Raw genomic sequence first — 19,469 nt, forward strand, 5'->3', positions numbered from 1 at the left:
ACAACAATCATGCCAGGTCAACACAAAGTGACATACACACACACACACGCTTCTTTCAGTTTCCATCTACCAAATCCACTCACAAGGCTTTGATCAGCCCCGAGTTATAGAAGATACTTGCCTGAGGTGCCACAGTGGGACTGAACCAGGAAGTATGTGCTTGGGAAGCAAACTTCTTACCACACAATCATGCTTATGTATAGATGAGACGAAATTTAATCTAGTTTAAATTTAAAGTTTTCAATGGTAAAATATGTACAACTAAATATAATCAAGGGCATTCACCATTAAATGAAGTTACTCACCGATTTCTTTTAACAAGCTAGAAAAATCAATTTTTATAAAACCATAATGTAACCCATTTTATGTAATTAAACATCACCGACATACTTATTCCAATATCAAAAGCAAAAGAACAGGTGTTCTCTAACCGGATCTACCTCAATTATGGTCACAGCAAGAAGATACAGGTGTACAGAGCACAATGAAATTAAATACTATAACCTAGTGCTATGCTGTCTCAGCCCTAATATAAAGTATTATCTCTTCTCTCTAGTTATCAGCACTCGCCATCCACCAAAACACCCATTTCTATCATCTTAAGTTATACCCCACCTTCACAATTCATGCTAAACATTTCTAGTTCTTCCTTTCCAAATATTTGACTGTAGAATTCTCTCCCTGCTCACATTTAACTTACAAACTAACCTACGAAGGTTCACCATTAATCATTAAAGTTATAAATTTCAGAGAGCCTGCAAACTTTATACGTTTTGCATTTTCTTTACCTCATAATATTTTTAAAAATTTGTATCTTTCATGGAATAAAACACTAAAATATTGAATCCTACTATCCTTTTCTTAGTTACAACAACCATCAAGGTTGCCCTCAATTATATTAATCCCAATATTTGACGAGCTGTCAGAAGGAAGAAAAGTGAAAAATTAGTCTAGTCAGAATTTGAACTCAGAACAGTCATTATTTGAACATCCACTTTTCTGTGCTTGCACAGGCGAGAAGGAATTCTTTGAAGCAGATTTTCTATGACCACAAGCTCTTCCTATCAGTAACCTTCAGTTTCCAAGCAAGGTAATATTTTTCCAAAGCAAACATGTTTTTCCAGAAGATTGGAAACTAACAACGCCACCTGTAAGATGGTGACATTTACAACTATGACAAAGACAAGGAGACACAAATACACACATCTGTGTGTGTGTATATATATATATATATATATATATATATATCTCTCACATGTATGCACACACAACAGGTTCTTTCAGTTTCTGTCTTCCAAACCTGAAAGGCTTTAGTTGGCCTAGAGCTATAGTAAAAGGTGCTATGCAAAGTGACATAACCACATACTATATGGCATGTCAAATGCTCTACTGATACTGCCAATCCATTCCCTCATGATAACTGTATACTCTCCTCCCACCACTTAATACTGAAATAAAGAGAAACCAGTTAACCATGCATCCATCTCACCAAACATAACCCATAAGGCTAACTAGACCATTCCCTTTCCACATCTGAAATGCTCAATTCTCTGAACTTAAAATTGGCAGGATAACTATTGGTAGAACATTGCACTAAATTTTTTTTAATTTAGCAATGTATTTCATTTTTCATGAACCAGAAAGAAACATACCAGTAATATACTGAGTTACAATATCCTGTTCTGGTCCTAAGATAAAAATCTTGTTTGTATTGAAGTATTCATATTTCAATTTAAAAACTTCCATTATAATATTGAAAACTTTCGTGCTCAACATTTGTTGAATAAAATTCAGAAATCCCTCCAAATTCTTAATTTCAAGATTCAAAATACCTTTTTTTTTTTTAATAAAAAAATGGTCATGAAAAGTTTAAGATCACATTAATTGAAGCAATAGGTCATATATATATCAAGCAATGCTTACCATTAAACTACAGTTATGTTGGAGACAGAGGGGTAAGAGAGCATATGGGAGTTGATTGTACAAAAATGAACTGAATATAATTGGATATCATAACTAAGTAACACTATAACAATAGCAATATAAAGAAGTTATTCAAGGACCCTTTTGAAGCAAAATATTCTATTCTTTTAAAATTTAATTTTAGAAACAAAACTTAATTTTACTTATTTTCAACAACTTAATTCTATTCAAAATAACTATTCAGTCTGGTCTTGCTTTTAATTATACAATGCACATACAAATGATTCCATGTATCCAAATAAATCTACATCTGAGAAACACAAAGGGTAACCAATCAAATTCACACACACACACACACACAATTATTATTGTAATCAAAAACCAATTTCAATTCCAAATACACTATCTTTACAAAAAATGTGTTTATGCTCCCATACATGTATTTGGTGTCGGTCATTGTAAAAAAAAAAAAAAACTAAAATCAGTAAATAACATTAGCTGAAAAAAGAATTACAATGATGAAGTTGATAAAATCTTATTCAAAATTCAGAATAACTGTCTTTCAAGTCATCAAAACAGCTTGTCAAACAGTGAACAAAACTAAAAGCAATACATATAGATGAGAAATAATAGGAAATAAGCTTTACTGAAAGAGAAAGGAGCTAAACAGTGGTAAAAGAATCTTGAAAAACTTGAATAGAATCAATCTAATAAAAAGAATCCATCACTATAAGAAATGTAAGTGGAAAAATATTCAACACCTATATACAAATAAACATGTCATATACAAGCAGGTACACAAATACACCATTTTATGTTATGGCTCTATAGCTTGCTGAATCCTTTCAAACCATCCAGCACATACCAGCATGGAAAACAGGTCTGATGATGATTGTGTGTTTTTATATTTATATATATAATGTTCTAAAATTTGAGTACATAACTATCACCTGTCTCCTCCAGTCACTGTACCTTACCTCTGCCACTCAAAACACACTACCCTGCGCTCCTTTTCCCAGAATTGCAGCACTCTCATATTTCTGCTCCACCCATACAAACAGTGGCCTATATAGGTTCTAACTGAACACCAACAGCATAAATCTCACTAGTCTAAGAATTTGCAAAGGTCATGGGCACTTGTTGATTTTTTTTTTTTTTCTTTTTAAGTAAGACCACAAGCTTTTATAGAGCTGATTAAGGTTATCTTTTATCGCTACACTAAGAAGTAGTTACCAAGCATATTAGAGTTTAGTAACTTTTGACAGAGTAAACATGCTGAAGTCAAGCATATTTCGTTTTGTCTATTTAAAGCTATTGAAATGAGATTAACACAAATTTGTAGGGAAATTAACGGATCAACTACAACTCCTATAATGAGGAGTTGAAAAAAAAAATGGGATTAAAAAATAGTTCCCTGCACACACACATACAAGGAGATAAGCGACAAATAAAAATAAATTAATGACACATCAGATAACTGACATCAAAAGATGAAGTGGCAAGCCATGATAGAAAATTATGGGAAATGTGGATGCAAGAAAATATATAATCCAAACAATTGGTACAAAAGAAGTATGAATGCAATAATAGTGTGATGCAGGTTGAACAAACATCAGCGAGCAAAATTTTTCAGTACTGGTTTCAAGCAAAAATAGCTGACACACCTACATTTCTCACAAGTTTAATGCAAATCTAGGCATGCATGGGAAAATAGAAAGCAAAACGAAATTTTGATTTACTGGCATTAAAAATACTGAGCAGTTGCACTTTCATGACAAGAAAACTAGTTGGAATATAAAAGAACAGAGAAGCAGAGAAAAAAAACAAAAGAACTTTAAGTCCAAACTTACTGAAATTACAAGAGGAGGGAGGTTTTCAGAACAAACTATAAGTGGAAAGTACTTCCAACAAAATATATAACAATTAACAGCAGGGTTGTTAATGTTAAGAGTGAGGAAACTGTGTCTAGAGAGTTAGTTAAGATAACAAACAAAATAGGCCACCACAGCATACAAATATGGAAGTATTGTCTTTGCAACAAATGTTTTTGATTAATGCTTTATAGCTATGTCTGTAAAAAAAATCTTACACTGGCATTGAGTTTTGAATTTTTTTGATATATGATACTTGTTTCTAGCTGGCTTAACCCTTTAGCATTCAAATTTCTGTCAAATTTAATACCTTTTTTTAATCACAATGTTTTGAATTAATCTCAGAGAATTATCTGAGTTTTGAGATTTTGATGTAATTGTTTATTTTTACAATGACATTGCAGGGTAGATGTGATAAGCAGAATCTGTTCATTTTAAACATAAAACAAGTGGAATATTGGGGCTGGATATTGTCAGTTTTAAATGCAAAAGGGTTAAGAACTTTACTTCCCAACAACATGGTTTCAGCTTCAGTACCACTAGTGTCTTCTATTATTGTCCTTGGGCTAACCAAAGCCTTGTGAGCGAACTTAGAAGAACTGATTTAAATATGTGTGTTTTTGTCTCCTTACATTGACACCATGTGAGAGTCGTAAACAAGTGTCACCATCATGTTAGGAGAGTCCATTTCCAATCTACCATAAAAACATGTCTGGTTATGGCTAAAATAACCTTACTTGGAAAGAGGAAGATTGATAACAGGAAAGACATCCAGTCATAGAAAATCCACCTCAACAAATTCCAGCCACTTTGTGGGCAAGGAAAAGTGGATGTTAAAAATTATATATTTAAATATAAACCTCAAATACTCTTTTCTGTATAAATTTTCCCGATATTTTTCAAAGTTAACATCATTGAACAAACAGAAAAATATGTTAATAAGCTAGGCAGTTGACAGTTTTTAACTTGAAAACAGCAAAGTCTCTTGTTCATGGTCAATAGCTAATTTCCAGTAACCTAATTTAAAGTAGTGCAGATATATTGTATCTTCGTAACACTGCAATCATTGATAAGAAATGAGTTCATTTGTTTAGTATCAGTTGTCTTGGAGTACTAGGCCCCTTGTACTCTATTTGTTCTGTTTTTGAACTTTAGAATACACAATGTGTGTGAATTATTAAAGTTTTCACATACAATGCTTGAAATATGGACATGCACATACATTTCTACTTACATCACCTCAATATCTCAAGAAAAAATTATTTCTTGACAGCTGAATTATTAAGATAGGCAATGCATTTGATGCAGAAAAATTTGATACGACTTTAAAACAAGTTTCTACAGAAAGTTTACGCATTCAAATCAGTGAACTGTTATGATTAAAGCCGTTTACATAACTAATCAATAAAGTTTTATGACAGAAATAAAGAATTTCAATAATAAAGTATTTAAAAACAAAAGTTATCAGACTAAGAAATAGTATGAAGGTAAACAGATTAAGTTCTATATCTCAAAAAAACTAAGGATGTCTTCCCAAAAACTACCATTTACAGTAAACAAAGCAAATGTTATCTTTGTGACAAAGACAACAAGCAATACAACATCCAAAGGCAAGTCAGATTCAACAAACACTAAAATAAGTAGCCATATTGAAACCAGAATTTCTTAAGTAGATTATGTTAGATGAGAAGGCATATGTTAAGATAAAAGCTGAATTACATAAAAATACAAGAGACATACTAATAAAGTAATAGAGAGACTAGAAGACATGAAAGAAAATTAAGATGAAGAGCTCTTTCTAAGATAGGTTTATATTTTTTCTTAACTTCGTATTGCAGTTAGTGAACAGTGTTGTTGGTTACAAGTTTGAAACGGGTTAATCACTGGTCCCTGCATATCTTACAAGACTGATAAAGAAGTGTTTGTAACTTGGTGCAGAGCAAAATATCTGAAGAGATTTCATCCTTAAGCATTCAATTTTCTTACCAATGTCTACAATTTTGGCCGATTATATCAACCTAAATCTATGTTAGAAGCTATGTTCCCAAGTGGAATCAAACCTAGAACCATGTGGTTGTGAAGTACACTTAACCACACAACCATGCCTGCAACTCATGTAGAGGAACAAGTCATGAGAAATGTTTGTAATTCAAATGGGGACACAGAAACAAAAATGCTAAAGTTTTTAATATTTTCAGAGTAACTTACACATGAAATTTCGTTTTTGTATGTGGTTTGCAAGATTCTTCATGTGAAATCGTGTGTTGAAGCATATTTTACTGTGTCTAGAGAGAGTCATTTTCTTTTAGTACCTTATTAATTTAACACACTCACTGGTCTGATTTCCACTCATTTGTTATTTTTTACTAAAATTTTCATTGCGACTTGCAACTTTTTCAATAGCTGACTTCTGTAAAAGTTGCAAGTCATAACGAACATTTTAGTAAAAAATAATAAATGAATGGACATCAGACCAGTGTGTTAAATTAATAAGGCACTAAAAGAGAATGACTCTCCCCAAACACAAAATTACACATGAAAGTACAACTGACAATATATCGGTTACAAAAACAATAGATTCTTAGTGTCACAGTACTTCAATTCAAGGGAAATAGTTTGTGTAATGTATGTTGCAGGGTTTGGTAATGCATGCTATTAAATCAGTTAACGAAATTAACATTAAATAAATATAACAGATTGCTCCAAACAAGTGTTTTATAAAATAAAATAAACTTTCTCAACCACCTTTCATCTTAATTCATCTAGTCATGATGGGATGCAATTTTAACACTTTTTTAATAGAATGCATTTGGAGAAGTGACATCACCTAGATTTGAGAAAAACTATTCCTGAAAAGCATAGACATGACTTTTCTTAAGACAGAATGGTAATTTTTCATAGTAAAGAGATAAGGTTACATTTTATGTACTATGTGCACAAAAATTCAAAACAATATGCACAGTGAGTCATGCTGTAATATCTTAGTTTCAGCCTTCCTAACACTTTATCACTTGACAAAATGTACTGGATGCTTTTTTTCCTTTTCATGGCACCAGCACTAACGAAGTTGTCTTGCAACAAGAACGGACTAAAGAACATATCCATATACATGATGGGCTCTCATACAATTTTCCCTCAATCACTTTCATTCATAAGACATACATCTGCCCAAGATGGAAACTCAAAACTTCAATATTATAAAGTCATACTGGTACTACTGTCCCAGAAGGCTGGCAACTAAATTCTGACCTTGAGCAATTGAGATGACTTGGACAGAATAGCAGTCATGAAGAACAAGTAACTTTAGCAGTGGCTGTCAATGTCATACAGCTAAGTTATCTAAGATTGTGTAGAATAAAGTTTTCTGTGCAGACACATGCTAAAACAACTGCAGTGGGTCTGATCCCAACGGAATCTATCTTCAAAGAGAAACTGAATAATTTGAATATAATTATAAGCAATAATAATTTGAATATAATAAGCAAAAGATAATTCCTTTTGCAATAAAAAGCTTCAGTTATGCCTTTAGGAAGTCGTTCTATTTAGCCCCAGAGCAGCCCTAATCTAGTAGGCCAATGATCAAAAGCTATGATTATATCTTACTGTCAGACAAAGTATATCAAGGACTACACTATACAATGTAATCTTCCTTTTACTAAAGATGATAGTGTGTGGTTTCAAAGAGATTTGGCAACTATTTTGCTATTTCTAGAAGGGCAAGCAACTACATAATGACTCTCAGTGGTTTGTATTGTCATGTGGTGATACATTTGACAGCAATACTACCTCAAATCTGGAAGATATTACTTCTCTTCAAATATTCTTCTGGAGGAATGTTAAATTACTAACAAATTATTCAAGTGTGAAATGTAGCTGAGAAAGTTTTGAGGGTATGTATAATCAATTATTTATTTGTTTTTTCCTTATTTGCAAGCTTTCCAAGACTGCTGTGATTAACATAGTGGAAGTCAAAGGCGGCAGAAAAAATGGACAAGGAGAAATTCCAGAGGAACAGCATTCTGAGTAGGAAAAACAAGCAAAATAAATGGAGTGAGCACAGTATGAATAAAGATAAGCAAGACCAATGAGTCAAGAATGCCTGTGTGACAATGGTACACATCCAGGGAGAAGAGGCCACTCTAATAGCAGTAGAAAAGTTAGCATGTCTGCCAGAATACGAAGTGTGTTGATAAACAACTTCATACCATAGGAAGTCTATTACAATATAAAAATAAACTTGTCTTTAAATATGTAGTCTGTTGTTACGTGCATGTATTTAGTTTTGGCAAAAAAAAATCTATCTCAAAACAGAGAAATCAGAAAGGTAACAACTCTGGAAATTTACTTGCTATCACTATTAGCATGGCTTAAAATGAAAACTCATTCAAGATGTTCTTTCGTTTTGAATACATCTCTTTTACTGGAAAGATCTACTTATTCACAAGTTGCATAATTCTTTGCTCTTAATCCTTGATCCAAATCACAAAATTCCATAGAAAGCCTGTGACTATCTCCATCATTGTTGCATTAACCAGATGAGAGAAACCGAAATAGAGGGCATTGATCCATCACAGGCAGTTTGTTCAATCAGAAGGAATTGAATTCAACATAGCAGGTCAATAAATCAGTAACCAATTTTAATGCTGCTATGTTTTCACAGCCAGTAGTTCTCAGTCAGACACCAGATCTCCCCACCAAAACTGAAGTTTTGGTACCTCCCTACCTCCAGTCTTTAATAAAAAGCGAAGTAGAATTTGCCTCCACATAATTCTTGATTTTACTATGGTGTTGGACACATTTAAAAAGTTTTAAGCATTATGAATTTTATTAAACGCAGTAATTTTATCCAGGCACACGATAAGAAACAGTGGACTAAGTCACTGAAAGTGAATACAGACACAAGTCAACATTGTATTGACTTAACTAGTGAGGGCTCCCACTTCGACACACAACCAAACTTTGACAAATCTAGTGTACCGAATATGTAGGTCATTCTCAAACATTTGATCAACGACTGTTCAAACAAGCTGAGTCCTCAACCTAATCTGAAGAGATACCGGTATTTCCAAAAGGTAAAAATTTAGAGGAAACAGCGACAATAACCAAAAACAAAATGGTGAGAAAAAGCATTTTATGATTAATTTGTATCGGAGTGAACTATACAAATAATTTTCTATCATTTAAGTCAAAGAAAACTGTCACAACATGCATATTAATGCATATTTAGTAAAACAGTTTACAGGCGATACACAATGTTAAAGAATAAATAATCCGAATTATGTTTAAGAATGTTTATTGCAATGTCGGCAAAGTCAAAGTTCTTAAAGAGATTACAATCACTCCTAAAAGGGATCGTTCTCAGACAGCAAGAAGCCATTCTCAACAGCAAAATGAACGGGTCGAGTTTTTCAGCTTTAAAATTCGATAGGCAAATCCAAGAATATTAAAAAGGAAAAACAGGTTAATTGGACCTAACGCTCAGTGCAAGTGTTAAATGGGAAAATATGAGTAGAAATAACATTTCAAGCATGGCTCTTCGTCGGATAGAGGAAAGTGTCCAGAGAAGAGAGAAAAAGAAGAAGCAGTAGAGAGTCTGGAGAAAAGCACAGGTGTCGTAACATGGTCAAAAAGTACGATACCTTAGTGTTTTAAGAGGAGCACATTAAATAATGTAGTCCAATACATCCACCTGAAGATGGTATAGTTGAATCATAAGATGTATTCGATCACGGATGACAAGCGTAAAATTATTCGCCTGATCCGATGCCCAACAAGTCAAAAACTATTGAAATGAATTTTTTCTTCAAAGTTCGAAGAACCCAAGATTTCGTGCTGTTTTTTTTTGTTTTTTTTCGAAAAAGTTTATAAAATTCAATTGATCAATAAATAAATAAATAAAAAGGGGGGAACGACTTTTTGTGATAGACTGGTCCAAAATTAAAACCAATTAAGAAAATGCTTCCGGTATACAAGATTTAATTTTAACAGAATTCCTAAACAGACAGTAAATGGTATGAGTATGCGGTGAGAATGAGTGATGAGAACCTGGAGAACAGGTTAGTGGAGGGTCAAAGCGAATGTAGAAATAGGTCAACATGAAATTTGTATGAACTGAGAATTATGGAAACTTAAAAGAATGGCACTGGGTGATGGTGATAGACAAGTCAGAGAGAGAGTAAGAGGGTGGGCGGCATCGAGGAAAAGTCTGAAGTTGTGAAAATATTCATCTTCAAAAAATGACGAACAAGAGTTATACAATTCTCTACAGTCAAACGTCAGAAAAGAAAATTAGAAAAATTAATACAAAATTCTAAGAAAGAATAATGATAATTGCAGTTAGCTTTAATCATGACACTAAGATTTTCAGAAGAGGAATTGCAGAACCCCATTAAACAATGTACCTACTACCTACCTACTTTTAGTTCTCGCCTGAAAGAATGGGGGGGGACCTTCCGGTTCTTAAAATACTTTAACAACAGTTGTCGAAAAGAAATTCTAAGCAAGTAGAACCGGAAAGTGGAATTGAACCTAAAGAATAGCGAAATAAAATGCTTGAGAAATAGAAAAACTATTTTAAATTTCAAATTGTTCAAAAATGTTAGCTATCCGGTTTTTAAAATTTTTTTTTTTTTTTTTTTTTTTTAATTTTTAATTGAAGAAAGTTTAAGTTTCGTTTTTAATGAATTCATTTTGTAAACTACATACTACCGAAAGTTATTTTAGAAACCGATAAAATTTTTCTTATATCGAATAAGAGATCAAATGATCATCTAAAGTAGACAGACTATTTCTAGTTATTCAAACGTAAATGCTGTAAACATTCCTAAGATGCTTTTTAAGTGACTTCACACATGAAAGTGATAAGCCTCATTTTACAGGAGTAGGGGTTATTTTTATCGCACAGCTTGAAAGATAGAGGTCAAATATACCAAAATGTATTAAGAAAAGAAAATCAATTTTGTCTATTTAATGTCAAAAGTCATTATACCGATATAAGACGATTCGAACGAAGGTTACAGAAAGATGGAAAAAAAAAACTGAGTAAAACGAACGTCTAGTTGAGGCCATGACTAAAGTGTAAGACGACCACTAAACAACCACTTGATAGATCCAACTGATGAAGAACAAGAAGTAATAAACTTTCGTCCGTTTTATAAGCAAGTTCTAGCCACCTCTTTAATACTATACGCAGTTACAACAAAAGGACGATAATCAACTCGAAAGCGTGCATGGCCTGCCAGGAACACTTTCAAAGTTCGAACGTATAGTGGTTGCTTATTCATTTTCAACATAATTTTGAAAAAAAGATTACCTCTACTGAAACATACCTTCCATCTGAGAACCAAAAGACCGACTATTCAACAAAAAAGATTGGAATACAAATTTGTTCTTAAATGTAGTAATAAAAGATCACTCAAAGAGCGAAAAGTCAATTATTTAAATGTATACAAATGAAGTGAGTTTTTTATACGACTACAGTTTATACAATAACCACCATTGAAGAGGAAAAGACACTGAAAAACAGAGACGTTAACTTACCGAGGGCTTCGACTAGTTGTAACATAACCCCGCCGATATGCAGGTCACCTTTCACTCGTAGAGCTATATCGACATTTAAATCAGTCACGTTTATATTCAGCTGCCAAGAGCCATCGATATATCCATTATCGGACATCATCTTGGACACTCACTTTAGGGAACTTATTAGGTCCACTCACGTTCTACAATAATAATGAAAAACAATTATTCTAAACAACATTCAATATTGTAAAATTTAATTACGAAATAACATACACAAAGCTTCGTCCTTAATTAAATGGGAGGGAATGCTATTTCAAGAAATTTCAGTTTTTTTACTGATCAAAATAAAGTTAAGATGTCAATCCAGGCTAAATACTGTCTGCAATATTGTTTATATGCATTGTGCATCTGCTATACAGTAGCAAATGTGCCGGCAATAAATTCCTAATGTCGATATCACAACTTAATCTCGTTATATGTATGTATCCCTTACCTTCCCCCAAAGTTGTATTATAAAGATATCGCTCTGTCAATAAACTTATATCGAACTTATAAAGAAAAATATGCAGTTTAGTCCCAGGTCAGCTCTAAATAATCAGAATTATAACGAAAAGTGTCCCAGCTGTAAGCATCCTGTTCAGTTGCGTAGCTAGGACCAATATACGGTTGGATGCGATGTAAGAAATTTAGTAACTATTTCTAGCAAGTCGCACAACCGCATAAAAGCACTCTAGTTGGTTTATGATTTGCGTGTACGATAACAAATTGTACATGTATGTAATACGTGTGGCGTATGTGACAGTGAACGTGTATGAATGTATGACAGCTAAAAATATATCTAACTGCACACAGAAGAGTAGGCTTTGTCAGACCAATTGTTTTGAATACTTAACACCGATCACAAAACGAAAAATATACATTTGCGTTGCTGTTAACAAACTTTCACACATGTAAACTTTGTCTGACAATGACAAGTTTAAAAAAGGAAATAACTGCTCAATCAGCATGACAGGGGTGCGAAACTGGAACAACGGCTTCCATATAGGGAAATACAAACACCGGTTAAAATATCGCCCCACTACAGCTGTCATCGTTGATGATGGTAAAAAGCCCTGCATGGCTATATTCTAATAGATCTATGATGTTAATTGTCATGATCATTTGAAATCACTAACTCATTTTGCAGTTGATACATCATTACAATTACATAGCCAAAACATGTCTGCTTCAACTGCGTATATATATATACATGCTTACATAGACCTGCGTATAAATTATAAAGAACGTGTTGTTTAGTCCAATGACTTATCAAATGCTGTCTAGATGTGACCAACCCATATTTTTTTTTTTAGGTAATGTACTCTCCAGTATCCAAAATATCCATTTGTTTAAGACGGAATGGTATGATTTGAGGGTAATTGATTGTTATTTCTAGCAGACTACGCAATCACATAGAGACACTCTCGTAAATGTGTGTGAGTGGTGAGACAGACTGCTTATTTCACTGCATATGTACGTGTGTAGCTGACTCTTCAGAATACAATAAGCGGTAGCGGCAGAAGTAAAAGAGGTAACTTTTGTGAAGTATTTCGTGCACCAATATTCGAAAAAATAAACTCCAGATAAATCGATATTGTCTTGTACGGATACCTTTTAAAAAGTTGACAATTTGTTTTTAAATGTTTCCACCTTCTGCAATTTCTTCCAGGATTTAAAAAAAATAAATAATTATCAATGAGCGCCCGACTGGCTGCTGTGAGTCCAGAGGCCAGGACGAGTAAAGTAAAGAGACGGTTAGTTAGCCATTTGTTAAGCAACTTGCTTTGGTCACTGCTAGTGCGCTGCCGTATGACGTAGTATGTTGAGCAGAAGAAACTAGCACGCTGATTGGTTCCCTCAACATCCTTCTCATTCTATTTATTCCTTCTTTCTTCCTCTCCCCTCCCACATGTTTCCGTTCTTTTTTTCTTTCACGATTTTTTCTAGCTTTTTTCATTTTCTGATTGTCAATTACTTTTCTCTGTCTGTCTCTCTCTCTCTTTCTCCCCTCCCTCATTCGAATCTTATTTATTCGTCCTGGTGTTTTTTATTCTCTCTTTACATCTTCTTTCCTCATTTTCTTTATTTCTCTAATACCTTTTTAGTTATGTGTGTACGTGCGTGCTTATGTGTGTCACATGCGTTTATTTCCTCCTCTTCTAGACACTTTGTACATGTTTAATTGTTTTTCGCATGTCTTTGAGTCTCGTTTCGTTCACTGTGAAAGTACCTTTTTACATATATATATGTGTGAAGGTTATGAATGTAATTCTACTGCTCCTCTGCTTCCAATACTATAGCACCTTTTTTTTTTTTACGTCTTTTCTTTTTCCTTTACCATCCTCTTTCTCCTGAGTGTTTCGACTTCATTCTTTTCTGTTTACAACTCTTCTTTCTTTACCCCACTCCTTCGTCATATCGTTAAGGATTGCCTTCTATGGTCATTGACGATTCCAGCAATTCCCTCTCTCGGGGATGCTTGAGCAGCAGCAGGAGGCGAAAGAGGGAACAAATACACACACACACCTCTCGCGTTTTATATGTGTGTGCATTTATCTGTTTCTATATTCATGAACGTTTAATCAGATCTATTTGAATTTACGTTTCTATCAATTTGTGCGTATACATACAGACTGACTGAACGAATCGAAAAAGAAAATGAATGGATACAGAAGACAATACAAAGAAAAAGTTTATTTATATTTATGTATAGGAGTGTTAAAAGTTTATTGATAAATTTGCAACCCACAAAACGAAGCAATTGATATTCAAAGCGAAGAAATGTTATATGATGTGTGGTCAGAGAAGAGACGGTGTACAAAAACAGGATGTTAGGACCTACCGGTTGACAAAAGGGTGGGAAAATTGCGTTTGGTAGTGACAGAAAAAGAAATGTTAATGAAACAAATTTAAATCGGTCTGAAACATGTTCATTTAATCCTACTGACTTTTTTCTAAAGACAGGCGCTTAAGTTTTGCCATTACAGCCGATAAGAGGTCAACTCGCGCTCGCAGAACAAGTTGGTAAATAGAATATTGTAATCAATAATGGAGTGATTGATACATGGTTCGACTCCACTCAGTGAGCCTGTTGCGCTTTTCGATCTCAAATTGTTTATAACGTGTAATATTAATTTTCATTAAAATCCTAGCAGTTAATTCATAATATCTCCGAATCACTCATTTTTGTTTTGATTTTTAAATTATGTTGATTTAGTTTTGAACGCGTATTTTTTTCTATCATTTGAATGTAACTCTTTGTTTCAGAAGCTCTTTTTGCAACCACGTAGTTTTAGATTCAGTCTGTCTGCGCGGCACCTTGGGCAAGTGTCTTATCATGGAAAGACTTCCGCCCGTCCTCTCCCCATCCCCGTTTTCGCCCACATTTGTTTGTTTAAAAGAGAAAATTGCCAAAAATCGGCATTGGGAAATTCCGCCCTCCCCCCACTTCCCCCAAAATTCTTAAATTTTGACTTTTTACCCAACACTAACCCTAAAACCCTAACCTTAAAACCCTAACCCTAAAACCTTAACCCTAATACCCTAACCCTAAAACACTGACCCTAACCCTAACCATAACTACAGAAATTTTTATCAGAATCGTAATGTCCGTATTTTTCCGCATATTTAGAAAAAAAAAAAAAAAAATTCTTAAAAAAAATTTTACAAAAATTTTTGGAAATTTTTTTCAGAATCATAATCTCCGTATTTTTCTGCAAATTTTTAGAAAAAGATGAAAAAAAAAAAAAGGGTGTCTTTTTGGCGGAGGAGACTGGCGGAAGTCTTGCCCTTCGAATTTGGTGGATGGAAGCTGAAAGAGGCCTGTTATATATAACGGAAATTGGCGCATCGGGTAAGAGGACGTTCGCCACTCCTACTCTTAAAACTCTGCCAGTCTATCGCAAGATTAATTATAGTTGCTTCTGGTACTCATTTTCGGCTCGGTGGACTGGAGCAATATGAAGTTAAGTGCCTTGTTCAAAGACATAACGTGATATCCAGCGTGAGGATCAAGCCCTCCGATCTTATGACCGTGAACTTAAGGTCCTAACTAACAATTAGAGCACACACCCAATCCATGTATAATACCTCAGTATAACACCTCATTCTTCAACTAATATTGCTAAAGTGTGACAGAACCACCAATAAACAAAAGAGTGACATGTTATTTTGTTATTGTACCTTTACCCGAATGGTGCAAAAGAAACTGCGCTTTTAATCTTCAGTTTTAATGCAATATATTTCAAATCGAGATAAATTTTATTAATTAAAATAATAACCATTAGAATTTACACGTTTTTGCTAACATGAAACAAATCTATTAATTCGGGATATAGAATTCTGTACTTCGAAGGTATTTTGAGCTGGTGCCTAGTTTTTGAAAGCCTTCTTTTGCGAGGAGTGAATAAGCTGCTTGAAAAATTGGTGGTCGATCGGAGAGAGGTTTGGGGAGTAAGATGGGTGAGAAAGATTTTCAAGATTTGGTTCAATGTGTGCTATCATTTGGTAAGGTGATGCCATGGAGAATTGCGCCCCACGTTGCAGTCGATTTGATTTTGTCGACTTCCCAGAAACATTACTCAGCTACTGTGATGGTTTTGCCAGAATTCAAGAAATAGTTGTATATCAGTTATGTGTAACCTGCGGCCTGCGGAACTTTCTGCGTGGTAACGAAAAATTAGCTTGAATTTTTAAACAGTACTGCCCACCAAATGACGCGACACATCTCATGCAGCTCGCTTCACGAAAAAGGTTGTCCATACTTCTTGTAGATTATTCTTCTTGCTGATATAATGTAAATAATGTAAAACAAACGTGCATGAAAGATGGCAGCGATTGGTGCGAGAAATGAAAGCTAAGAGAAGCGTATGAGAAAATGAAACCCAGAAAAAAGGAAGTGACTATAACCTTCATCTGTGAACAACTTCAGTTTGGAAAAGTATTTTGGTACTTTCTATCCGTTACATGGAACGACGTTGGTAGTTGCATAGGATCCGTGTCACAATGCAGTCAAGAAATGGATGGCTTTTATTGCATCAAAGAAGAGTTGAGTAGATGTTGAAACGTTGACTTTATCCGTTCATTTTGCGCAGCTTCATTTTGTCAAACGTTTTGATCTTCCAGTGTTATGCAAATGTCAAACAATTGTTAATTTGCTTACGTTTAGATCATCTGCAACATTTTTTGTAAGATGCCTCATTACTGAAGTATCGGTTCACTTCAAAAGTAGATCCAGATCGGTTGCTGTCAAGCACGGAAAGACGTCCACCATCTTTCGCATCTTTAAGGCTGTCGCCTCTATTACGATAGTTTCGGGCCGATGTTGAGCTTTATGTTCGTTGACGGCTCCTTGGCTAATTATCAAGTTGATACTCTTGATAATTTCCACTGCTTTGTGCTCCTTGTTGAACTAATGCAATGAAATAATTTGCTTTGTTTGTTTTTTTACTCAATGTTTAATTTGACAGCATAGATTTAACCAGAATAAACAAGGAAGGCAAACTCTTAGCATACATCAATAGACCGAAATCTGCGCTTCAAAATGGTATGTTACATGGACATAGTTAAATAGAAGTCTATTCCAAAATAAGTATCAGCTTAAAATAGCAAAAACTACAATTGATCTTGCACCAAACTAATTAACCTAAAGAAAAAAAAAATTTAATCAGTTTTCAGAGGAAGAACATTTGAAAAATGTTTTCTGGTAATTCATATATGAAGTTTGGTCACAAAACATTTTCAGGGTTAGTAACCGAAATTTAAGATCTGGTGTCGGATGTGAGATGTACTCTTACGAACATGGGAAGTTTTGATCCTACAGCTTTCCCCAAGGTATTTGAGACAAAAATTTCATTGTTGTTTGGGTTTTACTGTTCTGTGTGCACCTCACGAATTATTTGTATAATTATTTGTATAATTATAATTATTTCGTTCTTCTGTTGTATATAGCCATAAAGTTTTGCGTTGTTATATATGCATAATTCTTCGTCTATTGTATTTATATATTGTCTTGTTTGTTTCTGTCTCACCATACATTCGCTAGCTTTTTTTCAGAGGCTTAATAACAGCACTGGCACCTCCAAGATTGAGTGGTCTCAATGATCATGGTGCGAAGCCACGATATTTTGGTTCATTTACTGAAGAGGAAAACTCCGCTGCGAATATTCCGTGTATCGTGTCTTTGTCTAAATTTCCCGTCTTTCAAGTTATCGTCTAGTTTCCCGTTTGCTCTGCTTTCGTCTAACTTTTTCTCCTTGTCGTCTTCTTTCTGTTCAATCCTTTATATATATATATATATATATATATATATATATATATATATACACACACACACACACACATTTATCTATCTAGTTGTGAAATCAGTTACGTAATAACATGAAATTAGTTACCCGATACTAAGACTTCAAATGCAGTAACCCCCACCTCTCTCTCTCTCTCTCTCTCTCTCTCTCTCTCTCTCTCTCTCTCTCATATGCACACACACACACACACACACACACACACACACACACACACACACACACACACACACACACACACCGCGGCTAATGTCAATGTATAAGTGAGCAGAACATGCAAGTTTCTCTTTAGTTGTAAGTTGAAATCTTGCCGAGGTCAACTCTCGGCAAATAAGTACCAGAACCTCTCCTATAACCAGTTGTGTAATCGAAGAGGTCTGGATGAAACCTGTTACCGGTAACTCTACGCGAATGCGATTATTTTCTAACATTTATTTGATCTAAATACTTAATTTTGTTGACGTCAAACTAAAAGGTGTTTTAACCCAATATTTACATGCTGTTATTTATGGTTTCATCTGATTCGAGATCTATTGTTCTAAGAAAGAATTTAATATTGAGTTTTTGGGAAATTAAGCAGCTAGTGCAGGATTCATTTTAATAATTGAAAGCCTCATCCTTTCCCTTGGTCAAAATTCTAAGCCTGTCCAAAATGATTTTGCTTTTTACTCTTTCACAATAAAAAGCGAAGTCATTTTGGTCTGATCAAAAGTCATCTCCGGATAAATTAAGTAGCAATGATATGCTGAGTCAATAAAATCTCTTCAACCCCACAATGCCTTATTTTAATGTGAGAAGCCATTGTTTAGTCTAAAAAACGAAAACATGACATTCCAAGCGAACCCACTATCTTACTACTAGAGTTGATGCTTTTAGGAAATACATAGTTTAGATAATTGCATGAATAATGTAGTTCTGAGAAAGACGGATTGAGTAAAGTGTTTAGTACGGAATTTGGTGGATAAGACACAAAAAGGACGGTAGAGGGAGAGATAGGTGCACCAGATAGTTCAGAGGAGTAGAAAAGCCTCTGAGATAGCAAATTGTGGATTTTCTGATGCACCCGTAGCCTTTACATTTCTTGCCCAATTTGCATCCAACACAAGACAGTACACACTAGCTAAAAATTATTTCTTTCAATACCACCAGGTTAACTACTGAGCGTGCATGCACGCACACTGGTGCGTCTGCTAAGTGCGTACATCCGGTCGTTTCAAACCAGCAGTCCCCGGTCTTGACAATGTCTCTTTTATTATCTTAGAAAAGAAAAAAAAAAAACCCGAGGCTGCCCCGAAACTCACATAACACACGCTCTCTTCCTTCTTCTCTCTCTCACTTTCTCCCCCCCCCCTCTCTGGATCTATTCCAATACAGTAATCCATCGCCATATCGCGGTTCACCAATCGCGGTTTATTTTTTAAGCTTACGTCGTTTCCTCTGTGGTGTTGTTTTGCATTTATAATAAAATAAATATACACAAATTATAAAAATAATTAAAAATATATACCGTACAGTACTGTTTCTACTTCGCGGATTTTCACCTATCGCAAGGGTTTTTGGAACGTAACACCCAATATCCGCGGTAGTCGAGGGATTAATGTATTTCGAAACACGCTGACATATGTCTGATTCTCAAAAAGGCAAACTCCTTAAAACCCACCACCTACAGTCCTATCACACTCTGTTTCATTATCTCAGAAGTAGTACAGAAAGCTATTAACAATAACTTTCTTCAACACGTTGAATCCCTATCTCTCTTTAATGACCACCATTACGATTTTTGTGAAGTTAAGATCTACTGGAGACCGACTCT

The 19,469-nt window shown here is 34.4% G+C and overlaps 1 protein-coding gene across 3 annotated transcripts in view; it reads right to left on the reverse strand.

Moving 5' to 3' along the window:
* LOC106874000 (fermitin family homolog 2) overlaps positions 1-13,147 on the reverse strand; it is a 105,967-nt gene extending 92,820 nt beyond the window's left edge. The window contains exons 1-2 of one of the 3 annotated variants that reach the window (XM_014921553.3): positions 12,966-13,147; positions 11,334-11,515 (exon numbers count right to left, since the gene is read on the reverse strand). In XM_014921553.3, coding sequence (XP_014777039.1) covers positions 11,334-11,472 — 139 coding nt within the window. In that variant the 5' untranslated portion in view covers positions 11,473-11,515; positions 12,966-13,147. Of the gene's footprint in view, positions 1-11,333; positions 11,516-12,572 lie in introns of all 3 variants that reach the window. The other 2 variants (XM_089350664.1, XM_014921554.3) reach the window with 2 other exon arrangements.
* Positions 13,148-19,469: the final 6,322 nt, after the last annotated feature.

This window comes from Octopus bimaculoides, chromosome 4 (genome assembly GCF_046866305.1).
Source record: "Octopus bimaculoides isolate indiv1 chromosome 4, ASM4686630v1, whole genome shotgun sequence".
Lineage (NCBI taxonomy): Eukaryota > Metazoa > Mollusca > Cephalopoda > Octopoda > Octopodidae > Octopus > Octopus bimaculoides.